At 40.7% G+C, this 22,524-nt stretch overlaps 1 protein-coding gene and 6 non-coding genes across 8 annotated transcripts in view; 2 read left to right on the forward strand and 5 right to left on the reverse strand.

Annotated features, from left to right (window-relative positions):
* Positions 1-238: 238 nt before the first annotated feature.
* trnai-aau (transfer RNA isoleucine (anticodon AAU)) lies at positions 239-312 on the reverse strand. Its single transcript has one exon. It is a non-coding gene; the product is annotated as a tRNA-Ile (tRNA).
* A 4,806-nt stretch (positions 313-5,118) lies between these two features.
* Positions 5,119-5,190, reverse strand: trnaq-cug (transfer RNA glutamine (anticodon CUG)). Its single transcript has one exon. It is a non-coding gene; the product is annotated as a tRNA-Gln (tRNA).
* Positions 5,191-6,429: 1,239 nt separating this feature from the next.
* Positions 6,430-6,502, forward strand: trnaa-agc (transfer RNA alanine (anticodon AGC)). Its single transcript has one exon. It is a non-coding gene; the product is annotated as a tRNA-Ala (tRNA).
* A 3,908-nt stretch (positions 6,503-10,410) lies between these two features.
* Positions 10,411-10,484, reverse strand: trnai-aau (transfer RNA isoleucine (anticodon AAU)). The gene has a single exon. It is a non-coding gene; the product is annotated as a tRNA-Ile (tRNA).
* Positions 10,485-11,225: 741 nt separating this feature from the next.
* Positions 11,226-11,298, forward strand: trnaa-agc (transfer RNA alanine (anticodon AGC)). Its single transcript has one exon. It is a non-coding gene; the product is annotated as a tRNA-Ala (tRNA).
* Positions 11,299-12,435: 1,137 nt separating this feature from the next.
* Positions 12,436-12,507, reverse strand: trnaq-cug (transfer RNA glutamine (anticodon CUG)). Its single transcript has one exon. It is a non-coding gene; the product is annotated as a tRNA-Gln (tRNA).
* A 6,115-nt stretch (positions 12,508-18,622) lies between these two features.
* LOC127456164 (DNA replication complex GINS protein PSF2-like) overlaps positions 18,623-22,524 on the reverse strand; it is a 41,119-nt gene continuing 37,217 nt past the window's right edge. For both annotated transcript variants that reach the window (XM_051724511.1, XM_051724510.1), the window contains exon 5: positions 18,623-19,102. Coding sequence is in view for 1 of the 2 variants with exons in the window: in XM_051724510.1 (XP_051580470.1) it covers positions 18,986-19,102 (117 nt within the window). In the remaining variant the exon portion in view is untranslated. The remainder of the gene's footprint in view (positions 19,103-22,524) is intronic.

Below are 22,524 nucleotides of genomic sequence, written 5' to 3' on the forward strand. Positions count from 1 at the left end.
CACCATGGAACTGTACTCTTTCACTGTTGAGAGTGTTATTGCTCTTTGGTAAGTAGTTCAAAGGAGGGCATGGGCAGCCAGGACAGATGGTAGGCAGAACACAGTTTCTAACCTGGGATGTTTAGATTTTCAGTCTATAGCTCCCTGTTTCAGCTACATTTGCATGGATCACATTCTGACATTGGATTTACAGGACATGACACAAGAGCTCTAGAGAGATTCAGATCAAAACTCACCCTGGCCCGTACGGGGATCGAACCCGTGACCTTGGCGTTATTAGCACCACGCTCTAACCAACTGAGCTAACCGGCCACTGTCTTGCTACTGTCTGTGCCCAATTTCACAGAAAATGCTTGCTTGGTTGTGACGCTGACATTAAGACTTTGCACCCCATGGGATAAAGTTGGAAGATCGAAGGGCAAGAACAAGCTATTCTTGGATTTGAACACGAGACACTTTCGCACCCAAATCAAAAATCATAACTCTAGCCCCACAAGCCACCTTGCAATGTCTGCTCTCTTCTGAAAGGTCTACACAAACCTCATGAAGTTCTGATGCTCAGCATGTCACGCCAACGTACAGCTATTTTCAGTCATACAAGTACTGCTCCTAACAACATGAATGGGGAAATAGAGACATCCTCAAAAGACTTTGGCAAGCATCAAATTCAAGAACATTTATCGCCAACAAATCCTAACAAAACTGCAAATCAAAATTTTGCTTCATTTGTTCCATTTCTCATGTAGCACTCATAGTCATCTGCATCTATTGCTTTCTTTAAATGCAAATTGAATGTGTACTGAAGTTTCCTTGGAAAAACTTACCATGTCACATTCTTCACGGGGCTAACCTACTTGACCACAAAACTCACATATGATACAGGATGACTACCTCGTGAGACTCCTTGGACATTGTCTTTCTGACTATTGGAAGGTGTTAATGGCCCATGGCCCACTCCAAAAGGAAACAAACAAGAGTGGTTTGGTATCTCTGGGATGCATAGCTGAGGAACCAACAAAAATGAAAGAAAGGCACGTTGTCCCTTTTACCAGGAGGGGAATTAGCTCAAATTGTAGAGCACTTGCTTCGCATGCGAGAGGTAGCGGGATCGATGCCCGCATTCTCCATGAGGAACTTGACCTTTTAGCAACTGTTATCTAATCTAAGACCCGGTCATCACAATTTGAATGTGATAGACCTGGCCAGCAGAGTTTGTACACTTTCACTTCAATAGATTCGGAGGCTCGCAGCTTTTCCAAAGTCCTTCTGATTGGGTCCTTTGCACCTTTTGGCACAAAAGTCACAGAAGGTCCCACCGAGATTTTAACTAGTATCGCTGGATTCAGAGGCCAGAGCGCTAACCTTCATTCCTCATGGATTTACATGAGGCTATCCTGCAAATGAGAGCTTAGCAGAAGAGAGATTCAGAACTAAAGTCTGCTGTACGTGGGCCTGGCATGCAGCAATACTCCACGAGGGAACTTTCTCTTTTTAGTGTTCTTCACTAATTTTACAGACCTGGGCATCAAATGATGTTTTTCATCCATTATATTACATTACTTTTCTTCATTTGGCAGATGCTTTTATCCAAAGCGGCTTATAATAGAGGAATAATACAACATAAGCGATTCATCTTAAGGAGACAATAACACGAAAAGTGCTGCATTCCAAATATTCAATTGTATCAGAAAAATACTATCCAAGACAGATTAGAGTGCAACAAGAACAATATGCTGTGGTGTGAAAAAGTGTTTGCCCCCTTCCTGATTTCTTATTTTTTTGCATGTTTGTCACACTTAAATGTTTCAGATCATCAAACAAGTTTAAATATTAGTCAAAGATAACACAAGTAAACGCAAAATGCAGTTTTTAAATGAAGGTTGTTATTATTAAGGGAAAACAAAATCCAAACCTACATGGCCCTGTGTGAAAAAGTGTTTGCCCCACCTGTTAAAACATAACTTAACTGTGGTTTATCACACCTGAGTTCAATTTCTCTAGCCACACCCAGGCCTGATTACTGCCACACCTGTTCTCAATCAAGAAATCACTTAAATAGGACCTGCCTGACAAAGTGAAGTAGACCAAAAGATCTTCAAAAGCTAGACATCATGCCGAGATCCAAAGAAATTCAGGAACAAATGAGAAAGAAAGTAATTGAGATCTATCAGTCTGGAAAAGGTTATAAAGCCATTTCTAAAGCTTTGGGACTCCAGAGAACCACAGTGAGAGCCATTATCCACAAATGGCGAAAACATGGAACAGTGGTGAACCTTCCCAGGAGTGGCCGGCCGACCAAAATTACCCCAAGAGCGCAGCGACGACTCATCCAAGAGGTTACAAAAGACCCCACAACAACATCCAAAGAACTGCAGGCCTCACTTGCCTCAGTTAAGGTCAGTGTTCATGACTCCACCATAAGAAAGAGACTGGGCAAAAATGGCCTGCATGTCAGAGTTCCAAGATGAAAACCACTGCTGAGCAAAAAGAACATTAAGGCTCGTCTCATTTTTGCCAGAAAACAACTTGATGATCCCCAAGACTTTTGGGAAAATACTCTGTGGACTGACGAGACAAAATTTGACCTTTTTGGAAGGTGTGTGTCCCATTGCATCTGGCATAAAAGTAACACCGCATTTCAGAAAAAGAACATCATACCAACAGTAAAATATGGTGGTGGTAGTGTGATGGTCTGGGGCTGTTTTGCTGCTTCAGGACCTGGAAGACTTGCTGTGATAAATGGAACCATGAATTCTGCTGTCTACCAAAAAATCCTGAAGGAGAATGTCCGGCCATCTGTTCGTGACCTCAAGCTGAAGCGAACTTGGGTTCTGCAGCAGGACAATGATCCAAAACACACCAGCAAGTCCACCTCTGAATGGCTGAAGAAAAACAAAATTAAGACTGGAGTGGCCTAGTCAAAGTCCTGACCTGAATCCTATTGAGATGCTGTGGCATGACCTTAAAAAGGCAGTTCATGCTCGAAAACCCTCCAATGTGGCTGAATTACAACAATTCTGCAAAGATGAGTGGGCCAAAATTCCTCTACAGCGCAAGACTCATTGCAAGTTATCGCAGACGCTTGATTGCAGTTGTTGCTGCTAAGGGTGGCCCAACCAGTTATTAGGTTAAGGGGGGCAATCACTTTTTCACACAGGGCCATGTAGGTTTGGATTTTGTTTTCCCTTAATAATAACAACCTTCATTTAAAAACTGCATTTTGTGTTTACTTGTGTTACCTTTGACTAATATTTAAACTTGTTTGATGATCTGAAACATTTAAGTGTGACAAACATGCAAAAAAATAAGAAATCAGGAAGGGGGCAAACACTTTTTCACACCACTGTATGTACATATTTTTTATATAAGTGCGTGGTGAAGTGCTCATGGACCTGGCAAGCAGAGTATTGCAGCATGCAACACCCATGTACAGCTTTTGTCAGTCATGCAATTATAGCTCCTATCTATGTGAATGGGGAAATAGAGAAATCTTCAAAAGTCTTGGGCAAGAATACAGTTCAACAACATGTGAAATCCCCAATAAATCCTAACAAAAATGCAATTGTTTTTTTTTTTTTTCATTTGTTCCATTTCTCATGTAGCGCTCAGACATGTTCATGTATTTCTTTCTCGAAATGCAAATTTAATTTGCAATGAAGTTTCCTTGAGAACAGTTACCATGTCACATTCTTCATGGGTGCTAAACTTCTTTACCAAAAAAATCACATATGATACAGGATGACTACCTCGTGAGACTCCTTGAACATTGTCTTTCTGACTATTGGAAGGTGTTAATGGCCCATGGCCCACTCCAAAAGGAAACAAACAAGAGTGGTTTGGTACCTCTGGGATGCATAGCTGAGGAACCAACAAAAATGAAAGAAAGGCACGTTGTCCCCTTTACCAGGAGGGGAATTAGCTCAAACGGTAGAGCGCTTGCTTCGCATGCGAGAGGTAGCGGGATCGATGCCCGCATTCTCCATGAGGAACTTTGCCTTTTAGCAACTGTTCTCTAATCTAAGACCAGGTCATCACAATTTGAATGTGATAGACCTGGCCAGCAGAGTTTGTACACTTTCACTTCAATAGATTCGGAGGCTCGCAGCTTTTCCAAAGTCCTTCTGATTGGGTCCTTTGCACCTTTTGGCACAAAAGTCACAGAATGTCCCGCCGAGATTTTAACTGGTATCGCTGGATTCAGAGGCCAGAGCGCTAACCTTCATTCCTCATGGATTTACATGAGGCTATTCTGCAAATGAGAGCTTAGCAGAAGAGAGATTCAGAACTAAAGTCTGCTGTACGTGGGCCTAGCATGCAGCAATACTCCACGAGGGAACTTTCTCTTTTTAGTGTTCTTCACTAATTTTACAGACCTGGGCATCAAATAATGTTTCTCATCCATTATATTACATTACTTTTATTCATTTGGCAGATGCTTTTATCCAAAGCGGCTTATAATAGAGGAATAATACAACATAAGCGATTCATCTTAAGGAGACAATAACACAAAAAGTGCTGCATTCCAAATATTCAATTGTATCAGAAAAATACTATCCAAGACAGATTAGAGTGCAACAAGAACAATATATGTACATATTTTTTATATAAGCGCATGGTGAAACGCTCATGGACCTGGCAAGCAGAGTATTGCAGCATGCAACACCCATGTACAGCTTTTTTCAGTCATGCAATTATAGCTCCTATCTATGTGAATGGGGAAATAGAGAAATCTTCAAAACTCTTGGGCAAGAATACAGTTCAACAACATGTGAAATCCCCAATAAATTCTAACAAAAATGCAAATATTTTTTTTTTCATTTGTTCCATTTCTCATGTAGCGCTCAGACATGTTCATGTATTTCTTTCTCGAAACGCAAATTTAATTTGCAATGAAGTTTCCTTGGGAACAGTTACCATGTCACATTCTTCATGGGTGCTAAACTTCTTTACCACAAAACTCACTTTTGACACAGGGTATCGATCTGCATTCTCCTATTGATAGATCTCTGCCACTCGCAGCAGAGTACGAATGCTTTCATACAGGAGATTTGGAGGCTCACTGATTTTGAAAAGTACTTTTGATTGGGTCCTCCGAACCTTTGGTGCAAAAGACAAGGAAGGTCCCACCGAGATTTGAACTCAGATCACTGGATTCAGAGTCCAGAGTGCTAACCATTACACCATGGAACCAACAGTTACTCAAAAGCACTCCCCTGGGTGTGGACAACGAACATGCTTTGTGGAAATTAGCAAGAGAAGGGCATATTTTAGGCCTCTTATGGGGACTTCAACAGCCAACCTCTGTTTTTGGGCACAAAAGCCTAAGGAGGTTCTACCAGGATTTGAACTCAGCTTGTTGGATTCAAAGTGCTAACCATTACACCGTGGAACTGCACTTTTTCACTGTTGAGAGTGTTATTGCTCTTTGGTAAGTAGTTCAAAGGAGGGCATGGGCAGCCAGGACAGATGGAAGGCAGAACACAGTTTCTAACCTGGGATGTTTAGATTTTCAGTCTATAGCTCCCTGTTTTAGCTACATTTGCATGGATCACATTCTGACATTAGATTTACAGGACATGACACAAGAGCTCTAGAGAGATTCAGATCAAAACTCACCCTGGCCCGTACGGGGATCGAACCCGTGACCTTGGCATTATTAGCACCACGCTCTAACCAACTGAGCTAACCACGTCTTGCTACTGTCTGTGCCCAATTTCACAGAAAATGCTTGCTTGGTTGTAACGCTGACATTAAGACTTTGCACCCCATGGGATAAAGTTGGAAGATCGAAGGGCAAGAACAAGCTATTCTTGGATTTGAACACGAGACAATTTCGCACCCAAATCAAAAATCATAACTCTAGCCCCACAAGCCACCTTGCAATGTCTGCTCTCTTCTGAAAGGTCTACACAAACCTCATGAAGTTCTGATGCTCAGCATGTCACGCCAACGTACAGCTATTTTCAGTCATACAAGTACTGCTCCTAACAACATGAATGGGGAAATAGAGACATCCTCAAAAGACATTGGCAAGCATCAAATTCAAGAACATTTATCGCCAACAAATCCTAACAAAACTGCAAATCAAAATTTTGCTTCATTTGTTCCATTTCTCATGTAGCGCTCATAGTCATCTGCATCTATTGCTTTCTTTAAATGCAAATTGAATGTGTACTGAAGTTTCCTTGGAAAAACTTACCATGTCACATTCTTCACGGGGCTAACCTACTTGACCACAAAACTCACATATGATACAGGATGACTACCTCGTGAGACTCCTTGGACATTGTCTTTCTGACTATTGGAAGGTGTTAATGGCCCATGGCCCACTCCGAAAGGAAACAAACAAGAGTGGTTTGGTACCTCTGGGATGCATAGCTGAGCAACCAACAAAAATGAAAGAAAGGCACGTTGCCCCCTTTACCAGTAGGGGAATTAGCTCAAATGGTAGAGCGCTCGCTTAGCATGCGAGAGGTAGCGGGATCGATTCCCGCATTCTCCATGAGTAACTTCACCTTTTAGCAACTGTACTCTAATCTAAGACCGGGTCATCACAATTTGAATGTGATAGACCTGGCCAGCAGAGTTGGTACACTTTCACTTCAGTAGATTCGGAGGCTCGCAGCTTTTCCAAAGTTCTTCTGATTGGGTCCTTTGCACCTTTTGGCACAAAAGTCACAGAAGGTCCCACCGAGATTTTAACTGGTATCACTGGATTCAGAGGCCAAAGCGCTAACCTTCATTCCTCATGGATTTACATGAGGCTATCCTGCAAATGAGAGCTTAGCAGAAGAGAGATTCAGAACTAAAGTCTGCTGTACGTGGGCCTGGCATGCAGCAATACTCCACAAGGGAACTTTCTCTTTTTAGTGTTCTTCACTAATTTTACAGACCTGGGCATCAAATGATGTTTTTCATCCATTATATTACATTACTTTTCTTCATTTGGCAGATGCTTTTATCCAAAGCGGCTTATAATAGAGGAATAATACAACATAAGCGATTCATCTTAAGGAGACAATAACACGAAAAGTGCTGCATTCCAAATATTCAATTGTATCAGAAAAATACTATCCAAGACAGATTAGAGTGCAACAAGAACAATATGCTGTGGTGTGAAAAAGTGTTTGCCCCCTTCCTGATTTCTTATTTTTTTGCATGTTTGTCACACTTAAATGTTTCAGATCATCAAACAAGTTTAAATATTAGTCAAAGATAACACAAGTAAACGCAAAATGCAGTTTTTAAATGAAGGTTGTTATTATTAAGGGAAAACAAAATCCAAACCTACATGGCCCTGTGTGAAAAAGTGTTTGCCCCACCTGTTAAAACATAACTTAACTGTGGTTTATCACACCTGAGTTCAATTTCTCTAGCCACACCCAGGCCTGATTACTGCCACACCTGTTCTCAATCAAGAAATCACTTAAATAGGACCTGCCTGACAAAGTGAAGTAGACCAAAAGATCTTCAAAAGCTAGACATCATGCCGAGATCCAAAGAAATTCAGGAACAAATGAGAAAGAAAGTAATTGAGATCTATCAGTCTGGAAAAGGTTATAAAGCCATTTCTAAAGCTTTGGGACTCCAGAGAACCACAGTGAGAGCCATTATCCACAAATGGCGAAAACATGGAACAGTGGTGAACCTTCCCAGGAGTGGCCGGCCAACCAAAATTACCCCAAGAGCGCAGCGACGACTCATCCAAGAGGTTACAAAAGACCCCACAACAACATCCAAAGAACTGCAGGCCTCACTTGCCTCAGTTAAGGTCAGTGTTCATGACTTCACCATAAGAAAGAGACTGGGCAAAAATGGCCTGCATGTCAGAGTTCCAAGATGAAAACCACTGCTGAGCAAAAAGAACATTAAGGCTCGTCTCATTTTTGCCAGAAAACAACTTGATGATCCCCAAGACTTTTGGGAAAATACTCTGTGGACTGACGAGACAAAATTTGACCTTTTTGGAAGGTGTGTGTCCCATTACATCTGGCATAAAAGTAACACCGCATTTCAGAAAAAGAACATCATACCAACAGTAAAATATGGTGGTGGTAGTGTGATGGTCTGGGGCTGTTTTGCTGCTTCAGGACCTGGAAGACTTGCTGTGATAAATGGAACCATGAATTCTGCTGTCTACCAAAAAATCCTGAAGGAGAATGTCCGGCCATCTGTTCGTGACCTCAAGCTGAAGCGAACTTGGGTTCTGCAGCAGGACAATGATCCAAAACACACCAGCAAGTCCACCTCTGAATGGCTGAAGAAAAACAAAATTAAGACTGGAGTGGCCTAGTCAAAGTCCTGACCTGAATCCTATTGAGATGCTGTGGCATGACCTTAAAAAGGCAGTTCATGCTCGAAAACCCTCCAATGTGGCTGAATTACAACAATTCTGCAAAGATGAGTGGGCCAAAATTCCTCCACAGCGCTGTAAAAGACTCATTGCAAGTTATCGCAGACGCTTGATTGCAGTTGTTGCTGCTAAGGGTGGCCCAACCAGTTATTAGGTTTGGGGGCAATCACTTTTTCACACAGGGCCATGTAGGTTTGGATTTTGTTTTCCCTTAATAATAACAACCTTCATTTAAAAACTGCATTTTGTGTTTACTTGTGTTACCTTTGACTAATATTTAAACTTGTTTGATGATCTGAAACATTTAAGTGTGACAAACATGCAAAAAAATAAGAAATCAGGAAGGGGGCAAACACTTTTTCACACCACTGTATGTACATATTTTTTATATAAGTGCATGGTGAAGTGCTCATGGACCTGGCAAGCAGAGTATTGCAGCATGCAACACCCATGTACAGCTTTTGTCAGTCATGCAATTATAGCTCCTATCTATGTGAATGGGGAAATAGAGAAATCTTCAAAAGTCTTGGGCAAGAATACAGTTCAACAACATGTGAAATCCCCAATAAATCCTAACAAAAATGCAATTGTTTTTTTTTTTTTTCATTTGTTCCATTTCTCATGTAGCGCTCAGACATGTTCATGTATTTCTTTCTCGAAATGCAAATTTAATTTGCAATGAAGTTTCCTTGAGAACAGTTACCATGTCACATTCTTCATGGGTGCTAAACTTCTTTACCAAAAAAATCACATATGATACAGGATGACTACCTCGTGAGACTCCTTGGACATTGTCTTTCTGACTATTGGAAGGTGTTAATGGCCCATGGCCCACTCCAAAAGGAAACAAACAAGAGTGGTTTGGTACCTCTGGGATGCATAGCTGAGCAACCAACAAAAATGAAAGAAAGGCACGTTGCCCCCTTCACCAGGAGGGGAATTAGCTCAAATGGTAGAGCGCTTGCTTCGCATGCGAGAGGTAGCGGGATCGATGCCCGCATTCTCCATGAGGAACTTGACCTTTTAGCAACTGTTCTCTAATCTAAGACCAAGTCATCACAATTTGAATGTGATAGACCTGGCCAGCAGAGTATTGCAGCATGCAACACCCATGTACAGCTTTTTTCAGTCATGCAATTATAGCTCCTATCTATGTGAATGGGGAAATAGAGAAATCTTCAAAACTCTTGGGCAAGAATACAGTTCAACAACATGTGAAATCCCCAATAAATTCTAACAAAAATGCAAATATTTTTTTTTTCATTTGTTCCATTTCTCATGTAGCGCTCAGACATGTTCATGTATTTCTTTCTCGAAACGCAAATTTAATTTGCAATGAAGTTTCCTTGGGAACAGTTACCATGTCACATTCTTCATGGGTGCTAAACTTCTTTACCACAAAACTCACTTTTGACACAGGGTATCGATCTGCATTCTCCTATTGATAGATCTCTGCCACTCACAGCAGAGTACGAATGCTTTCATACAGGAGATTTGGAGGCTCACTGATTTTGAAAAGTACTTTTGATTGGGTCCTCCGAACCTTTGGTGCAAAAGACAAGGAAGGTCCCACCGAGATTTGAACTCGGATCACTGGATTCAGAGTGCTAACCATTACACCATGGAACCGACAGTTACTAAAAAGCACTCCCCTGGGTGTGGACAACGAACATGCTTTGTGGAAATTAGCAAGAGAAGGGCACATTTTAGGCCTCTTATGGGGACTTCAACAGCCAACCTCTGTTTTTGGGCACAAAAGCCTAAGGAGGTTCTACCAGGATTTGAACTCAGCTTGTTGGATTCAAAGCACTAACCATTACACCATGGAACTGTACTCTTTCACTGTTGAGAGTGTTATTGCTCTTTGGTAAGTAGTTCAAAGGAGGGCATGGGCAGCCAGGACAGATGGTAGGCAGAACACAGTTTCTAACCTGGGATGTTCAGATTTTCAGTCTATAGCTCCCTGTTTCAGCTACATTTGCATGGATCACATTCTGACATTGGATTTACAGGACATGACACAAGAGCTCTAGAGAGATTCAGATCAAAACTCACCCTGGCCCGTACGGGGATCAAACCCGTGACCTTGGCGTTATTAGCACCACGCTCTAACCAACTGAGCTAACCGGCCACGTCTTGCTACTGTCTGTGCCCAATTTCACAGAAAATGCTTGCTTGGTTGTAACGCTGACATTAAGACTTTGCACCCCATGGGATAAAGTTGGAAGATCGAAGGGCAAGAACAAGCTATTCTTGGATTTGAACACGAGACACTTTCGCACCCAAATCAAAAATCATAACTCTAGCCCCACAAGCCACCTTGCAATGTCTGCTCTCTTCTGAAAGGTCTACACAAACCTCATGAATTTCTGATGCTCAGCATGTCACGCCAACGTACAGCTATTTTCAGTCATACAAGTACTGCTCCTAACAACATGAATGGGGAAATAGAGACATCCTCAAAAGACTTTGGCAAGCATCAAATTCAAGAACATTTATCGCCAACAAATCCTAACAAAACTGCAAATCAAAATTTTGCTTCATTTGTTCCATTTCTCATGTAGCGCTCATAGTCATCTGCATCTATTGCTTTCTTTAAATGCAAGTTGAATGTGTATTGAAGTTTCCTTGGAAAAACGTACCATGTCACATTCTTCACGGGGGCTAACCTACTTGACCACAAAACTCACATATGATACAGGATGACTACCTCGTGAGACTCCTTGGACATTGTCTTTCTGACTATTGGAAGGTGTTAATGGCCCATGGCCCACTCCGAAAGGAAACAAACAAGAGTGGTTTGGTACCTCTGGGATGCATAGCTGAGGAACCAACAAAAATGAAAGAAAGGCACATTGCCCCTATACCAGGAGGGGAATTAGCTCAAATGGTAGAGCGCTCGCTTAGCATGCGAGAGGTAGCGGGATCGATTCCCACATTCTCCATGAGGAACTTCACCTTTCAGCAACTGTACTCTAATCTAAAATCGGGTCATCACAATTTGAATGTGATAGACCTGGCCAGCAGAGTTGGTACACTTTCACTTCAGTAGATTTTGGAGGCTCGCAGCTTTTCCAAAGTTCTTCTGATTGGGTCCTTTGCACCTTTTGGCACAAAAGTCACAGAAGGTCCCACCGAGATTTTAACTGGTATCGCTGGATTCAGAGGCCAGAGCGCTAACCTTCATTCCTCATGGATTTACATGAGGCTATCCTGCAAATGAGAGCTCAGCAGAAGAGAGATTCAGAACTAAAGTCTGCTGTACGTGGGCCTGGCATGCAGCAATACTCCACGAGGGAACTTTCTCTTTTTAGTGTTCTTCACTAATTTTACAGACCTGGGCATCAAATTATGTTTCTCATCCATTATATTACATTACTTTTCTTCATTTGGCAGATGCTTTTATCCAAAGCGGCTTATAATAGAGGAATAATACAACATAAGCGATTCATCTTAAGGAGACAATAACACGAAAAGTGCTGCATTCCAAATATTCAATTGTATCAGAAAAATACTATCCAAGACAGATTAGAGTGCAACAAGAACAATATATGTACATATTTTTTATATAAGCGCATGGTGAAACGCTCATGGACCTGGCAAGCAGAGTATTGCAGCATGCAACACCCATGTACAGCTTTTTTCAGTCATGCAATTATAGCTCCTATCTATGTGAATGGGGAAATAGAGAAATCTTCAAAACTCTTGGGCAAGAATATAGTTCAACAACATGTGAAATCCCCAATAAATTCTAACAAAAATGCAAATATTTTTTTTTTCATTTGTTCCATTTCTCATGTAGCGCTCAGACATGTTCATGTATTTCTTACTCGAAACGCAAATTTAATTTGCAATGAAGTTTCCTTGGGAACAGTTACCATGTCACATTCTTCATGGGTGCTAAACTTCTTTACCACAAAACTCACTTTTGACACAGGGTATCGATCTGCATTCTCCTATTCATAGATCTCTGCCACTCGCAGCAGAGTACGAATGCTTTCATACAGGAGATTTGGAGGCTCACTGATTTTGAAAAGTACTTTTGATTGGGTCCTCCGAACCTTTGGTGCAAAAGACAAGGAAGGTCCCACCGAGATTTGAACTCAGATCACTGGATTCAGAGTCCAGAGTGCTAACCATTACACCATGGAACCGACGGTTACTAAAAAGCACTCCCCTGGGTGTGGACAACGAACATGCTTTGTGGAAATTAGCAAGAGAAGGGCACATTTTAGGCCTCTTATGGGGACTTCAACAGCCAACCTCTGTTTTTGGGCACAAAAGCCTAAGGAGGTTCTACCAGGATTTGAACTCAGCTTGTTGGATTCAAAGCGCTAACCATTACACCATGGAACTGTACTCTTTCACTGTTGAGAGTGTTATTGCGCTTTGGTAAGTAGTTCAAAGGAGGGCATGGGCAGCCAGAACGCAGACTAAAAATCTAAACATCCCAGGTTAGATACTATGGCGCTCTATTTCAGCTACATGTCCTGTAAATCCATCATGGATTTATAGGATATGACACTACACATGCGCTCTAGAGAGATTCAGATCAAAACTCACCCTAGCCCATACAGGGATCAAACCTGTGACCTTGGCATTATTAGCACCGCGCTCTAACCAACTGCGCTAACCATCCACATCTTTCTACTGTCTATGTCCAATTTCACAGAAAATGCTTGCTTGGTTGTAACGCTGACATTAAGACTTTGCACCCCATGGGATAAAGTTGGAAGATCGAAGGGCAAGAACAAGCTATTCTTGGATTTGAACACGAGACACTTTCGCACCCAAATCAAAAATCATAACTCTAGCCCCACAAGCCACCTTGCAATGTCTGCTCTCTTCTGAAAGGTCTACACAAACCTCATGAAGTTCTGATGCTCAGCATGTCACGCCAACGTACAGCTATTTTCAGTCATACAAGTACTGCTCCTAACTACCTGAATGGGGAAATAGAGACATCCTCAAAAGACTTTGGCAAGCATCAAATTCAAGAACATTTATCGGCAACAACATTGCGACTGAGGGTCTGATTTATATCAGGAATGCAGGAAACAGTGCTTACTCATTTAGCCCGGCTCCCAGAGAACAAATATACATGTGAATTTTCAATAATTCAATTGATTATTGATCAAAGCAAACAAGAGTTTTATTGTGTTAAAGTTTTAGGTAAAGAATAAACCTCCTGTACCCTTTCACCTAGAAATTCTCAGTGTACTTGTAAGTGCAAGCTGTGAGTCTTAATGTTTTGTTCTAGAAGAAAAAGAAAACATTCAGCCTGCGTTTCGATGACATTCAGCATTAAGAAGATACAGTCTCAGGGGGCCTGGTTAGCTCAGCAAGTAAAGACACTGACTACCATACCTGGAGTCACAAGTTTGAATCCAAGGCATGCTGAGTGACTCCAGTCAGGCTTCCTAAGCAACCACTTGGCCCTGTTGCTAGGGTGGGTAGAGTCACATTGGGTTAACCTCCTTGTGGTCACTTTAATGTGGTTCTTGCTCTCAGTGGGGCACATGGTGAGTTGTGCATGGATGCCACAGAGAATAGCATGAGCCTCCACACTCAGAGTGCATTGGGAATTGGGCATGCCAAATTGGGGAGAAAATCAAAAAGAAAAAAGATACAGTCTCTTCTTTATCTTAAGATGCAGTATTTTCTTTTTCCTTATTTGTATTTCTCAATCTCTCCTATAGTCTACTCTCTCCTATTGTCTTTATCTAAATCAATTACAGGAATTGTTGGAGTGATGGAGCCAGGTGATCGGGTAAAATGATCAGTCAACCTCTGGCACCAGGTCTAAAAGAAGAAAAGTCCTTTTGGATTTATGATTAACTTTGACCCTCATCTGTGGATTCTTGGTTCCACCTAATCAGTGTTATGCTTCTAAATAACAACTTTTGCATAGATCAGCAGTTTACCATGTTTGGTTAGTTTCAGAAAATATCTGTATGATTAACCTGTAAAGATGATGCCAACTCATTTGCATTTGCCTGTAATTATGGTTGTTTGTTATCTAAGTTAGTTTGAGGTTAGAGCCTTCTGTTTCTGTCTTTGCCTTTGGAAATGTGGAGAACTTTGCCTTCAGTAAACTATTTCTCTATTGTTTGAAACTTCAACTTTGACTCCTGGTCTTCATTGTTCAAACTGGTCTCTTTACTGGGTATGACTGTATTCCCCTACAGCACTATCTGCCAATTTAAACTGCCATGATTTTAAAGAATTCAGAGATCAGTATTCCTGCAGAGATAACCCCTTAGTGTCAGCTACTGAAGCAGCATCGAAGTGACCGACTCGAAAGGGAATGGCACCTTTTAATTAAAAAAAATAAATTCCTCCCTTCCGCGTTCTGTATTCCTTCTTGTCTCTCTCACAAGTAGCCTGGACAAGCGTCGCACACAGGCCTTTACATACTGCGATATAGACAGTAGCCTATACAAAAATCTCTACCGGTTGATCCTTTATATCGCTATGATATATAATGCCATACCGCCCAGCCCTAGCTCAGATCATGCTCAAAAACAAAATTTTTCAGGCTGATCCAGCTAATGCATGCACATTCTCGAGTTAACTGACAGGTTATCTAAAAGGTGTTTAACTCTTTTACTTGTAAAGCCTTGCTCACACTATAGGCTTTGAGCATGCAAAATCATTTTGGACATCGCAACTGACCAGGATCATGGAGTACGAATTGTATTGTGACTGCTCCTTAAAGGAATATTCCGGGTTCAATACAAGTTAAGCTCAATCAACACAGCATTTTTGGAAAAATGTTGATGTCCCTCCTTTTATTTAAAAATATTTCAAATCTGGGTTACAGTGAGGCACTTACAATGGAAGTAAATGGGGCCAATCTACAAATGTTAAAACTCACTATTTCAAAAGTATAGCCACAAAACGTAAACGATACGTAAACAGAATTTTATTGTGATAAAACCACTTACTAACCTTCTCTGTGTAAAGTTATAGCCAATTTTACAACTTCATTGCAATGACGATATGTCAACAAAGTCTAAAATTACTGTAAAAATTATGATTTAAACAACTTAACAGCTCAAATAATACATTAATTTCAACAAAAGATAAAATAAAATTAATAAAATTATAAGCTTCACGTTTCTGCCTTTTAACCCTCCAAAATTTGGCCCCATTCACTTCAATTGTAAGTGCCTCACTGTAACCTCGATTTTTGCTTCTTTTTTTCTTTAAATCAAAGCACTCACCGCACTCTCCCAGCTAATTAGGTGCTAAGACCTATGTATCAATATGAAAATGCAAAAAGGTCTGCACTCTAAAAATACTTTTATTAGATTCAAGCAGGAGATAAAAATAGTACAAACGTTTCGGCTGTCTGCCGTCGTCAGTGTAACAATTCACTTATTCTCAATAGTTACATAAAAAGAGCACACTACAAATCTTCAGGTGATCATAATCAAACAATCAATCCACAGACTTCAGTTCAACTCCATATGGAACAACAAATAATAAATGAAAATAATGATGGGAACAATAACACATTAGGCAATAATGCCGTTCATAAACATCATGCCCAGAATTTTTTTTTTTTTTTTTTTAACAGAAAACATGAAAGACCAAAGTCTTCATTTAAACCCAAAGGAGACATAGTCTGTAAATGAAACATCCATTTTTTTTTTTTTTTTTTTAAAGAAAAGGACGAACGAGTCAAAATTATTTTTTGGCAATCAACATTATGCCACAAATGCTGTCGATTGAGCTCAACTTGTATTGAACCCGGAATATTCCTCTAAAGGCTAATATTTACTTGCTGGGTGAACAGGCTTCTTTTAGTTTACCTAAAAATATGACGAAATGCAGTGAAAAGAAAAGAGTTTGCTTACATTTCTCCAGTTCGCACACATCTCTGAAATTCATGACCTCGGAGAACTCGGCTAGTCGAAGAGTGTTGATGATTGGTTAAAACTAATCGTGGGTGTAGTTTGGACGTGATTTTTTTATTTTTTATTTACAAACACGTGTGCCCGAGAATTAATTACCTAGGTTACTATTGTTTTTTCCTTTTTGTTTTTTTATCCCCTTTTCTCCCAATTTGGAATGCCCAATTCCCACTACTTAGTAGTCCTCGTGGTGGTGCAGTTACTCACCTCAATTGGAGTGGCGGAGGACAAGTCTCAGTTGCCTCCCCTTCTGAGACCATCAATCTGTGCATCTTATCACGTGGCTCGTTGTGCATGACACCGTGGAGACTCCGCATGTGGAGGCTCATGCTACACACACAACTTACCACGCACCCCATTGAGAGCAAGAACCACTAATCACGACCACGAGGAGGTTAACCCATGTGACTCTACCCTCCCTAGCAACTGGGCCAATTTGGTTGCTTAGGAGACCTGGCTGGAGTCACTCAGCACATCCTGGATTCGAACTCGTGACTCCAGGGGTGGTAGTCAGCATCAATACTCTCTGAGCTACCCAGGCCCCCTAGGTTACTATTGTTAAAAATTAATACTTTTGAAGCAAACCAACTGGAGAGCAAGATGGACAAACAGGAAAAGTACAGCTCAGACTTAGAGAAAAACTTGGTAAACTTAATAACCGTTCAGATACCCGATACCACCGTCACTGCCATCAAAGAACCGGTGAGCCATGCAGATGCTCCCAGTACAGATAAGTAATAATTGGAAAGCCTGTTACAAGACAGACCGACAGTTTTTATGGATACCTTGTGTCAGACCACAGTTATTAAACATCAAATAGTAACCACTGACTCGGTCCCTGTACAGAAGAGATCATACCCAGCACCGATCCACAAGCAAATGTTCATAGATGAGGAAGTAGAGAGTATACTCAAAAGGGAGTCATTTGTCCATACACATCACATTGGGCCGCACCGGTGGTCTTAGTTCCTATGAAAGATGGGAATACCCGATTTTGTGTAGACAACTGGGCACTCAATGCAAAAACTCCTCTAGAAGACAGCCTTCGTCACCAAACAGAACCAGTACAAATATCTGCATCTACCGGTTGGTCTGAAAAATGCAAGAGCCATGTTCCAGAGACTAATGAACAGGGTATTACAAGAACTCATCGGCAAGTGTTGTTTTGTCCACATTGACAACACTGTCGTGTACCCAAGGGATGTTCAACAGCATTTTAAAAACTTCAAGCAAGTGGAACTGGGATCTGCCAGCTCTTCTTGTCAAGAAATCACTAAACTATCTGGGCCATGTTATCTCAGAGGAAAGCATTTGAACACACATCATGAGCAGAATCAACACCACAGACTGATGCGCTACTGAACACACAATTTCTCATTTAACAATTCAGTGATTTCCAGGATTGACCTAGACGCTGATACTCCTCGCTGGAGAAAACGCCCGTCTCACACCCAGCCACCAATCACCACGAGAACAACCAATGTTTACTTTCAGTTATTATAAATTACTCCCTTTAGACATTTTATTTCCACATTTAAAATACTTTGTGAACGTTTACTAAAATAAAGTGTTTGATGATATGAAATGGGGATGAAAAAAACACTGATCTGTCCTGACGCCCTCTACAGATACAGTAACCATAGTATCACCATGGTATTTTGTAGTAAAATAATTGTAACCACAAAATTAAACATGGTTAATATATTAACACCATATTACTGTAGTAAAACCATGGTTAACTGCATCAAATCTGTTTTCCGCCAAAAAAAGACGTTTACAACAATATTACTATAGTAAAACTACATATATATTCATTTTTATGTATTATATGTATGATTTAAAACAATATTAAGAGTGAAGAGAGGAAACTGAATGTGAAAATTTAGATCTCAGGTCCACAAGGTACAAGTTGAATATGCTGTTTAATGATGCTCGCTCATTACTTCTGTGTATATGTATAAAAATACTCACAAATGATAATTCTCTCTAATGAAATGTGAATGAACAAATGCAAACAAATAACTCATAGTAATGAATAACAGGGATTAGTTATTTCCAACGCTAAACATCCCCAGCACATGACGGGTTGATGACTGTTTAATGCATATAAACAGGAATAGTTTTAAACACATTCTTTATTATATACAACCCTTCATTAAGGTTTTATGCTTGTCTGTTACAGTGACAGTCCAGCGTTAGTCACCTATTTACACATTGAGGGTATGAACAGATATCATCTTGATCTTTGAAAAATCATCATAAAGAGTCAACAGTAAACATGGATGGTTAATAATGCCAAACCATCTACAAAAAATAAAAATAAAACAAAAAGATAATCCAACTACAAAAATCAACAAACAATTTTATTGTCAAACATACACTGTGAAAAAATGGCTCCTGACCGGGCTTGTGAAGTTTTTTTTATAAATGTGTTTAAAACAAAAGATTAATCACACAAAAAATACTCTCCGTTATTTATCTGTACAGTTTTATGAACAATAGTTGACAAAAATGTGAGGAATACAGGAACCACAAAGCCATATTTCAACTAAACCATTACAACATCATCGAAAGCTCAAATTCCATATCTACAGAACATGAAAGCAAACTTGATCCCAGTTGTGACAGTTGCCGTTTATTGCGCAACACATGACTGTATGAGGCTGAAAATGACATAAGTCATGTAAGAGCAAGTACGGCATTTGTGAGCGTCTCAGTAGTCATGAGTTCTGCCTGGCTGCAGGTTTGAGCGCAGTTTATACATGCAGTTCAGAGAATCCAGAAGAAATGAGCGTGTGGTGTTGATCTCCATCAGTGTGAGGTTATCCAGCTGGAAAAAGAATACTGTATATCAGCGACGGCAAGGGAGGTGGAGCCTCCTCAAAAATAAATTCAAAATAAACTTTTTCATCAGTTTACTTAATAACATACACAACTCAGATGCCTTTAATGGAGAAATATATTTTTCGATTTATTTTTCTTTCATACACGGTAGACAGGTGAGTTTAAATTACTGTATGAATCGGTATGAATGCCAGAGGAGGCTGATGGCATAAAGCCTTCTCTCATTAGTAAACTGACCAATCAAAATGGATATTCAAATGGGGCAACATCATCTGCTTCTGTTTAATAAGCATCCAAACGGAGGCACAATGAAATGTACCTCCTTCCGCATTCATAAACAATCATTATCAGAGGTAACCATTCAAGCAAATCAGCTTTCAGTATCACGTTTACGCTTCATCAAGCCTACTTGTGGATAATGCGAAAGGTGAACTTTCAAAATATGGCAAAATATTGATGGAATAAAAGCTATTGGAAGATCTAAAACTTGTGGAAGACTGAACGACATGATCATATATTTATTTGACGCAATGAAGCAGTGGAGGATGGAGTTCGGCTACACATACAGTAGCCTACATGTACATGGAATGGGGCCCTCCATTCATTTATAAATGTTTGCATTGATCGTAGTCTGTAGCTGGTGCTGTGTCGTGTTCCGTTCGTTTGTTGTATTTACAAGTGTTGAGTTGGTGATCAAAATAATACATCTGTAGTTATCAAGACATCTGTGTATGGGAGCATAATTAGCAGCAAAAACACATAATAATGCATGATATTTAGACCCACTGCAATCTTTTATTGGTTTTATCTTTCGATACTAATTTATATTTTTGCCTCCTCGGAAAATTGTTGCGCTAATCGACAAGCATTTTTAACTCTGTACGGTAGGTGGAACAAAGCACCTTTCAGCTGGTCTGCCCTTTGGCCATCATGGATAAGAAGAACTGCTACATGGTTGTTATGCAAACTTGCCATTAACTTGCAATACGAAAGACAGGCCTGCGATTTCTATAATGACCAGATTGAAAAAGAAAATGGATTTCTCTACCAGCTGCAACATCGATGAAAAGTTTGATATTGATTTGCTCAACGAGAAAGGAAACATTCAAAACACTTCACAAACTACTTCAGTTCCCCAGCTGGACAAGTTGACTGGCAGTATTATCATGTATACACCATTGTCTGAGGGTGTTTACAAAGAATCAAGTTTAAAAAAATATATAATATTAACGGTTAAAACATGTTATCAATTGGAACAATTCAGATTATATGGCACTCCCATGTATACTGTTTATATTTGTGCTGTGTACATTTGTTTAAAATCAATGTGTAATGCACTCACATAATGACTGTTAAAACAAATGTTGTAAATTGGAGACTGTATGTTTAAACACTGTTGTGTGTGAAAATCCCAGGAGATCAGCAGTTACAGAAATACTTAAACCAGCCCATCTGGCACCAACAATCATGTCACGGTCCAAATCACTCAGATCACATTTTTCCCCTTTCTGATGGTTGATGTGAACATTAAATGAAGCTCCTGACCCGTATCTGCATGATTTTATGCACTGCTGCCACAAGATTGGCTGATTAGATAATCGCATGGATGATTGTTGATGCCAGACAGGCTGGTTTTTAAAAAAAAAAAAAATATTTTATCCCCTTTTCTCCCAATTTGGAATGCCCAATACCCACTACTTAGTAGGTCCTCATGGTGGCGCAGTTACTCAATTCAATCCGGGTGGCGGAGGACAAGTCTCAGTTGCCTCCGCTTCTGAGACCGTCAATCTGTGCATTTTATCACGTGGCTCGCTGTGCATTAAACTGCGGAGACTCATAGCATGTGCAGGCTCATGCTACTCTCCGCGATCCACGCACAAATTACCACATGCCCCATTGAGAGCGAGAACCACTAATTGCAACCACGAGGAGGTTACCCCATGTGACTCTACCCTCCCTAGCAACCAGGCCAATTTGGTTGCTTAGGAGACCTGGCTGGAGTCACTCAGCATGCCCTGGATTCAAACTCGCGACTCCAGGGGTGGTAGTCAGACTGGTTGGTTTGAGTTTTTCTGTAACTGCTGATCTCCTGGGATTTTCACACACAACAGTCTCTAGAATTCACTCCAAATGGTGCCAAAAACAAAAAAACATCCAGTGAGTGGCAGTTCTGCGGATGGAAATGCCTTGTTGATGAGAGAGGTCAACAGAGAATGGCCAAACTGACAAAGTCTACGGTAACTCAGATAAACCACAATCTGTACAATAGTGGTGAGAAGAATATCATATCAGAATGCTATTCTGAGATGCAGGTTGGTGCAGTTTTGGTGGAACGAGGGGGACCTACACAATATTAGGCAGGTGGTTTTAATGTTGTGGCTGATCGGTGTAAGTATTCAGACACTGAACTCAGTACTTAGTTGAAGCACCTTTGGCAGCGGTTACAGCCTCTAGTCTTTTTTGGGTATGATGTGACAAGCTTTGCACACCTGGATTTGGGGATTTTCTGCCATTCTTCTTTGCAGATCCTCTCGAGCTCTGTCAAGTTGGATGGGGACCGTCGGTGGACAGCCATTTTCAGGTCTCTCCAGAGATGTTCGATTGGGTTCAAGCCCGGGCTCTGGCTAGGCCACTCAGGGACATTCACAGAGTTGTCCCTAAGCCACTCTTGTGTTGTCTTGTCTATGTGCTAGTGCCTGACCGATTTATCGGCCAGTATTAGCCTTTCACAATATATTGGTATCGGCGTATATGTTTTCTGATATGCGTAGATATGAAAACCTTTTTTTCAGAACATATGCAGAAAACAATGCTTGGATGATTTAGAATTGGTGTCATAATGTAGTTTGTCCAGCAAAGCGCGCTCCGACTCCACTGTTTACAGAGTTGAGCTGACGGTGGTTCTGCAGACAGTGTGGAGTTAAGCGGTGTCGTCACGATAAATTGCTAACTAGTTTGTGAAATACATAATGGAAAGTTAATAAACAATGACCCCATCATTTTCCCTTTTCAATATAACTAATATAACGTTAACCCTGTCCCTGACAACCATGTCACTCATGTTTATCACATCTGTTTGCTATGTTAGCCAGCTATAGTTTGTCAGTGCAGTCAGTAATGTAGCAGATAGAAAGGTAAGCAGAGCATCTTTTTGCAGCTCAGCAGACAACTTACGGTGGTGGATCGTGTCTGTTGAGTGTTGATTTCAAGCTACGTTGTTACTTATTTGGTTAGACGCAATGCTGGAAAGTAAAATAAACAACGTCCATCTTTTACTCTCCGTGACAACGAGCTCATAGCTAACTAGCTAACCACGTAGTTACTCTCATCCCTTGTCAGCTGAGTGGAAGCTAATGTGTAAACGTTGTGGCAGGGCGGAGGACGGGGCCGGGTCGTGATTCCACACAC

Source organism: Myxocyprinus asiaticus, chromosome 18 (assembly GCF_019703515.2).
Source record: "Myxocyprinus asiaticus isolate MX2 ecotype Aquarium Trade chromosome 18, UBuf_Myxa_2, whole genome shotgun sequence".
Classification (NCBI taxonomy): Eukaryota; Metazoa; Chordata; class Actinopteri; order Cypriniformes; family Catostomidae; genus Myxocyprinus; species Myxocyprinus asiaticus.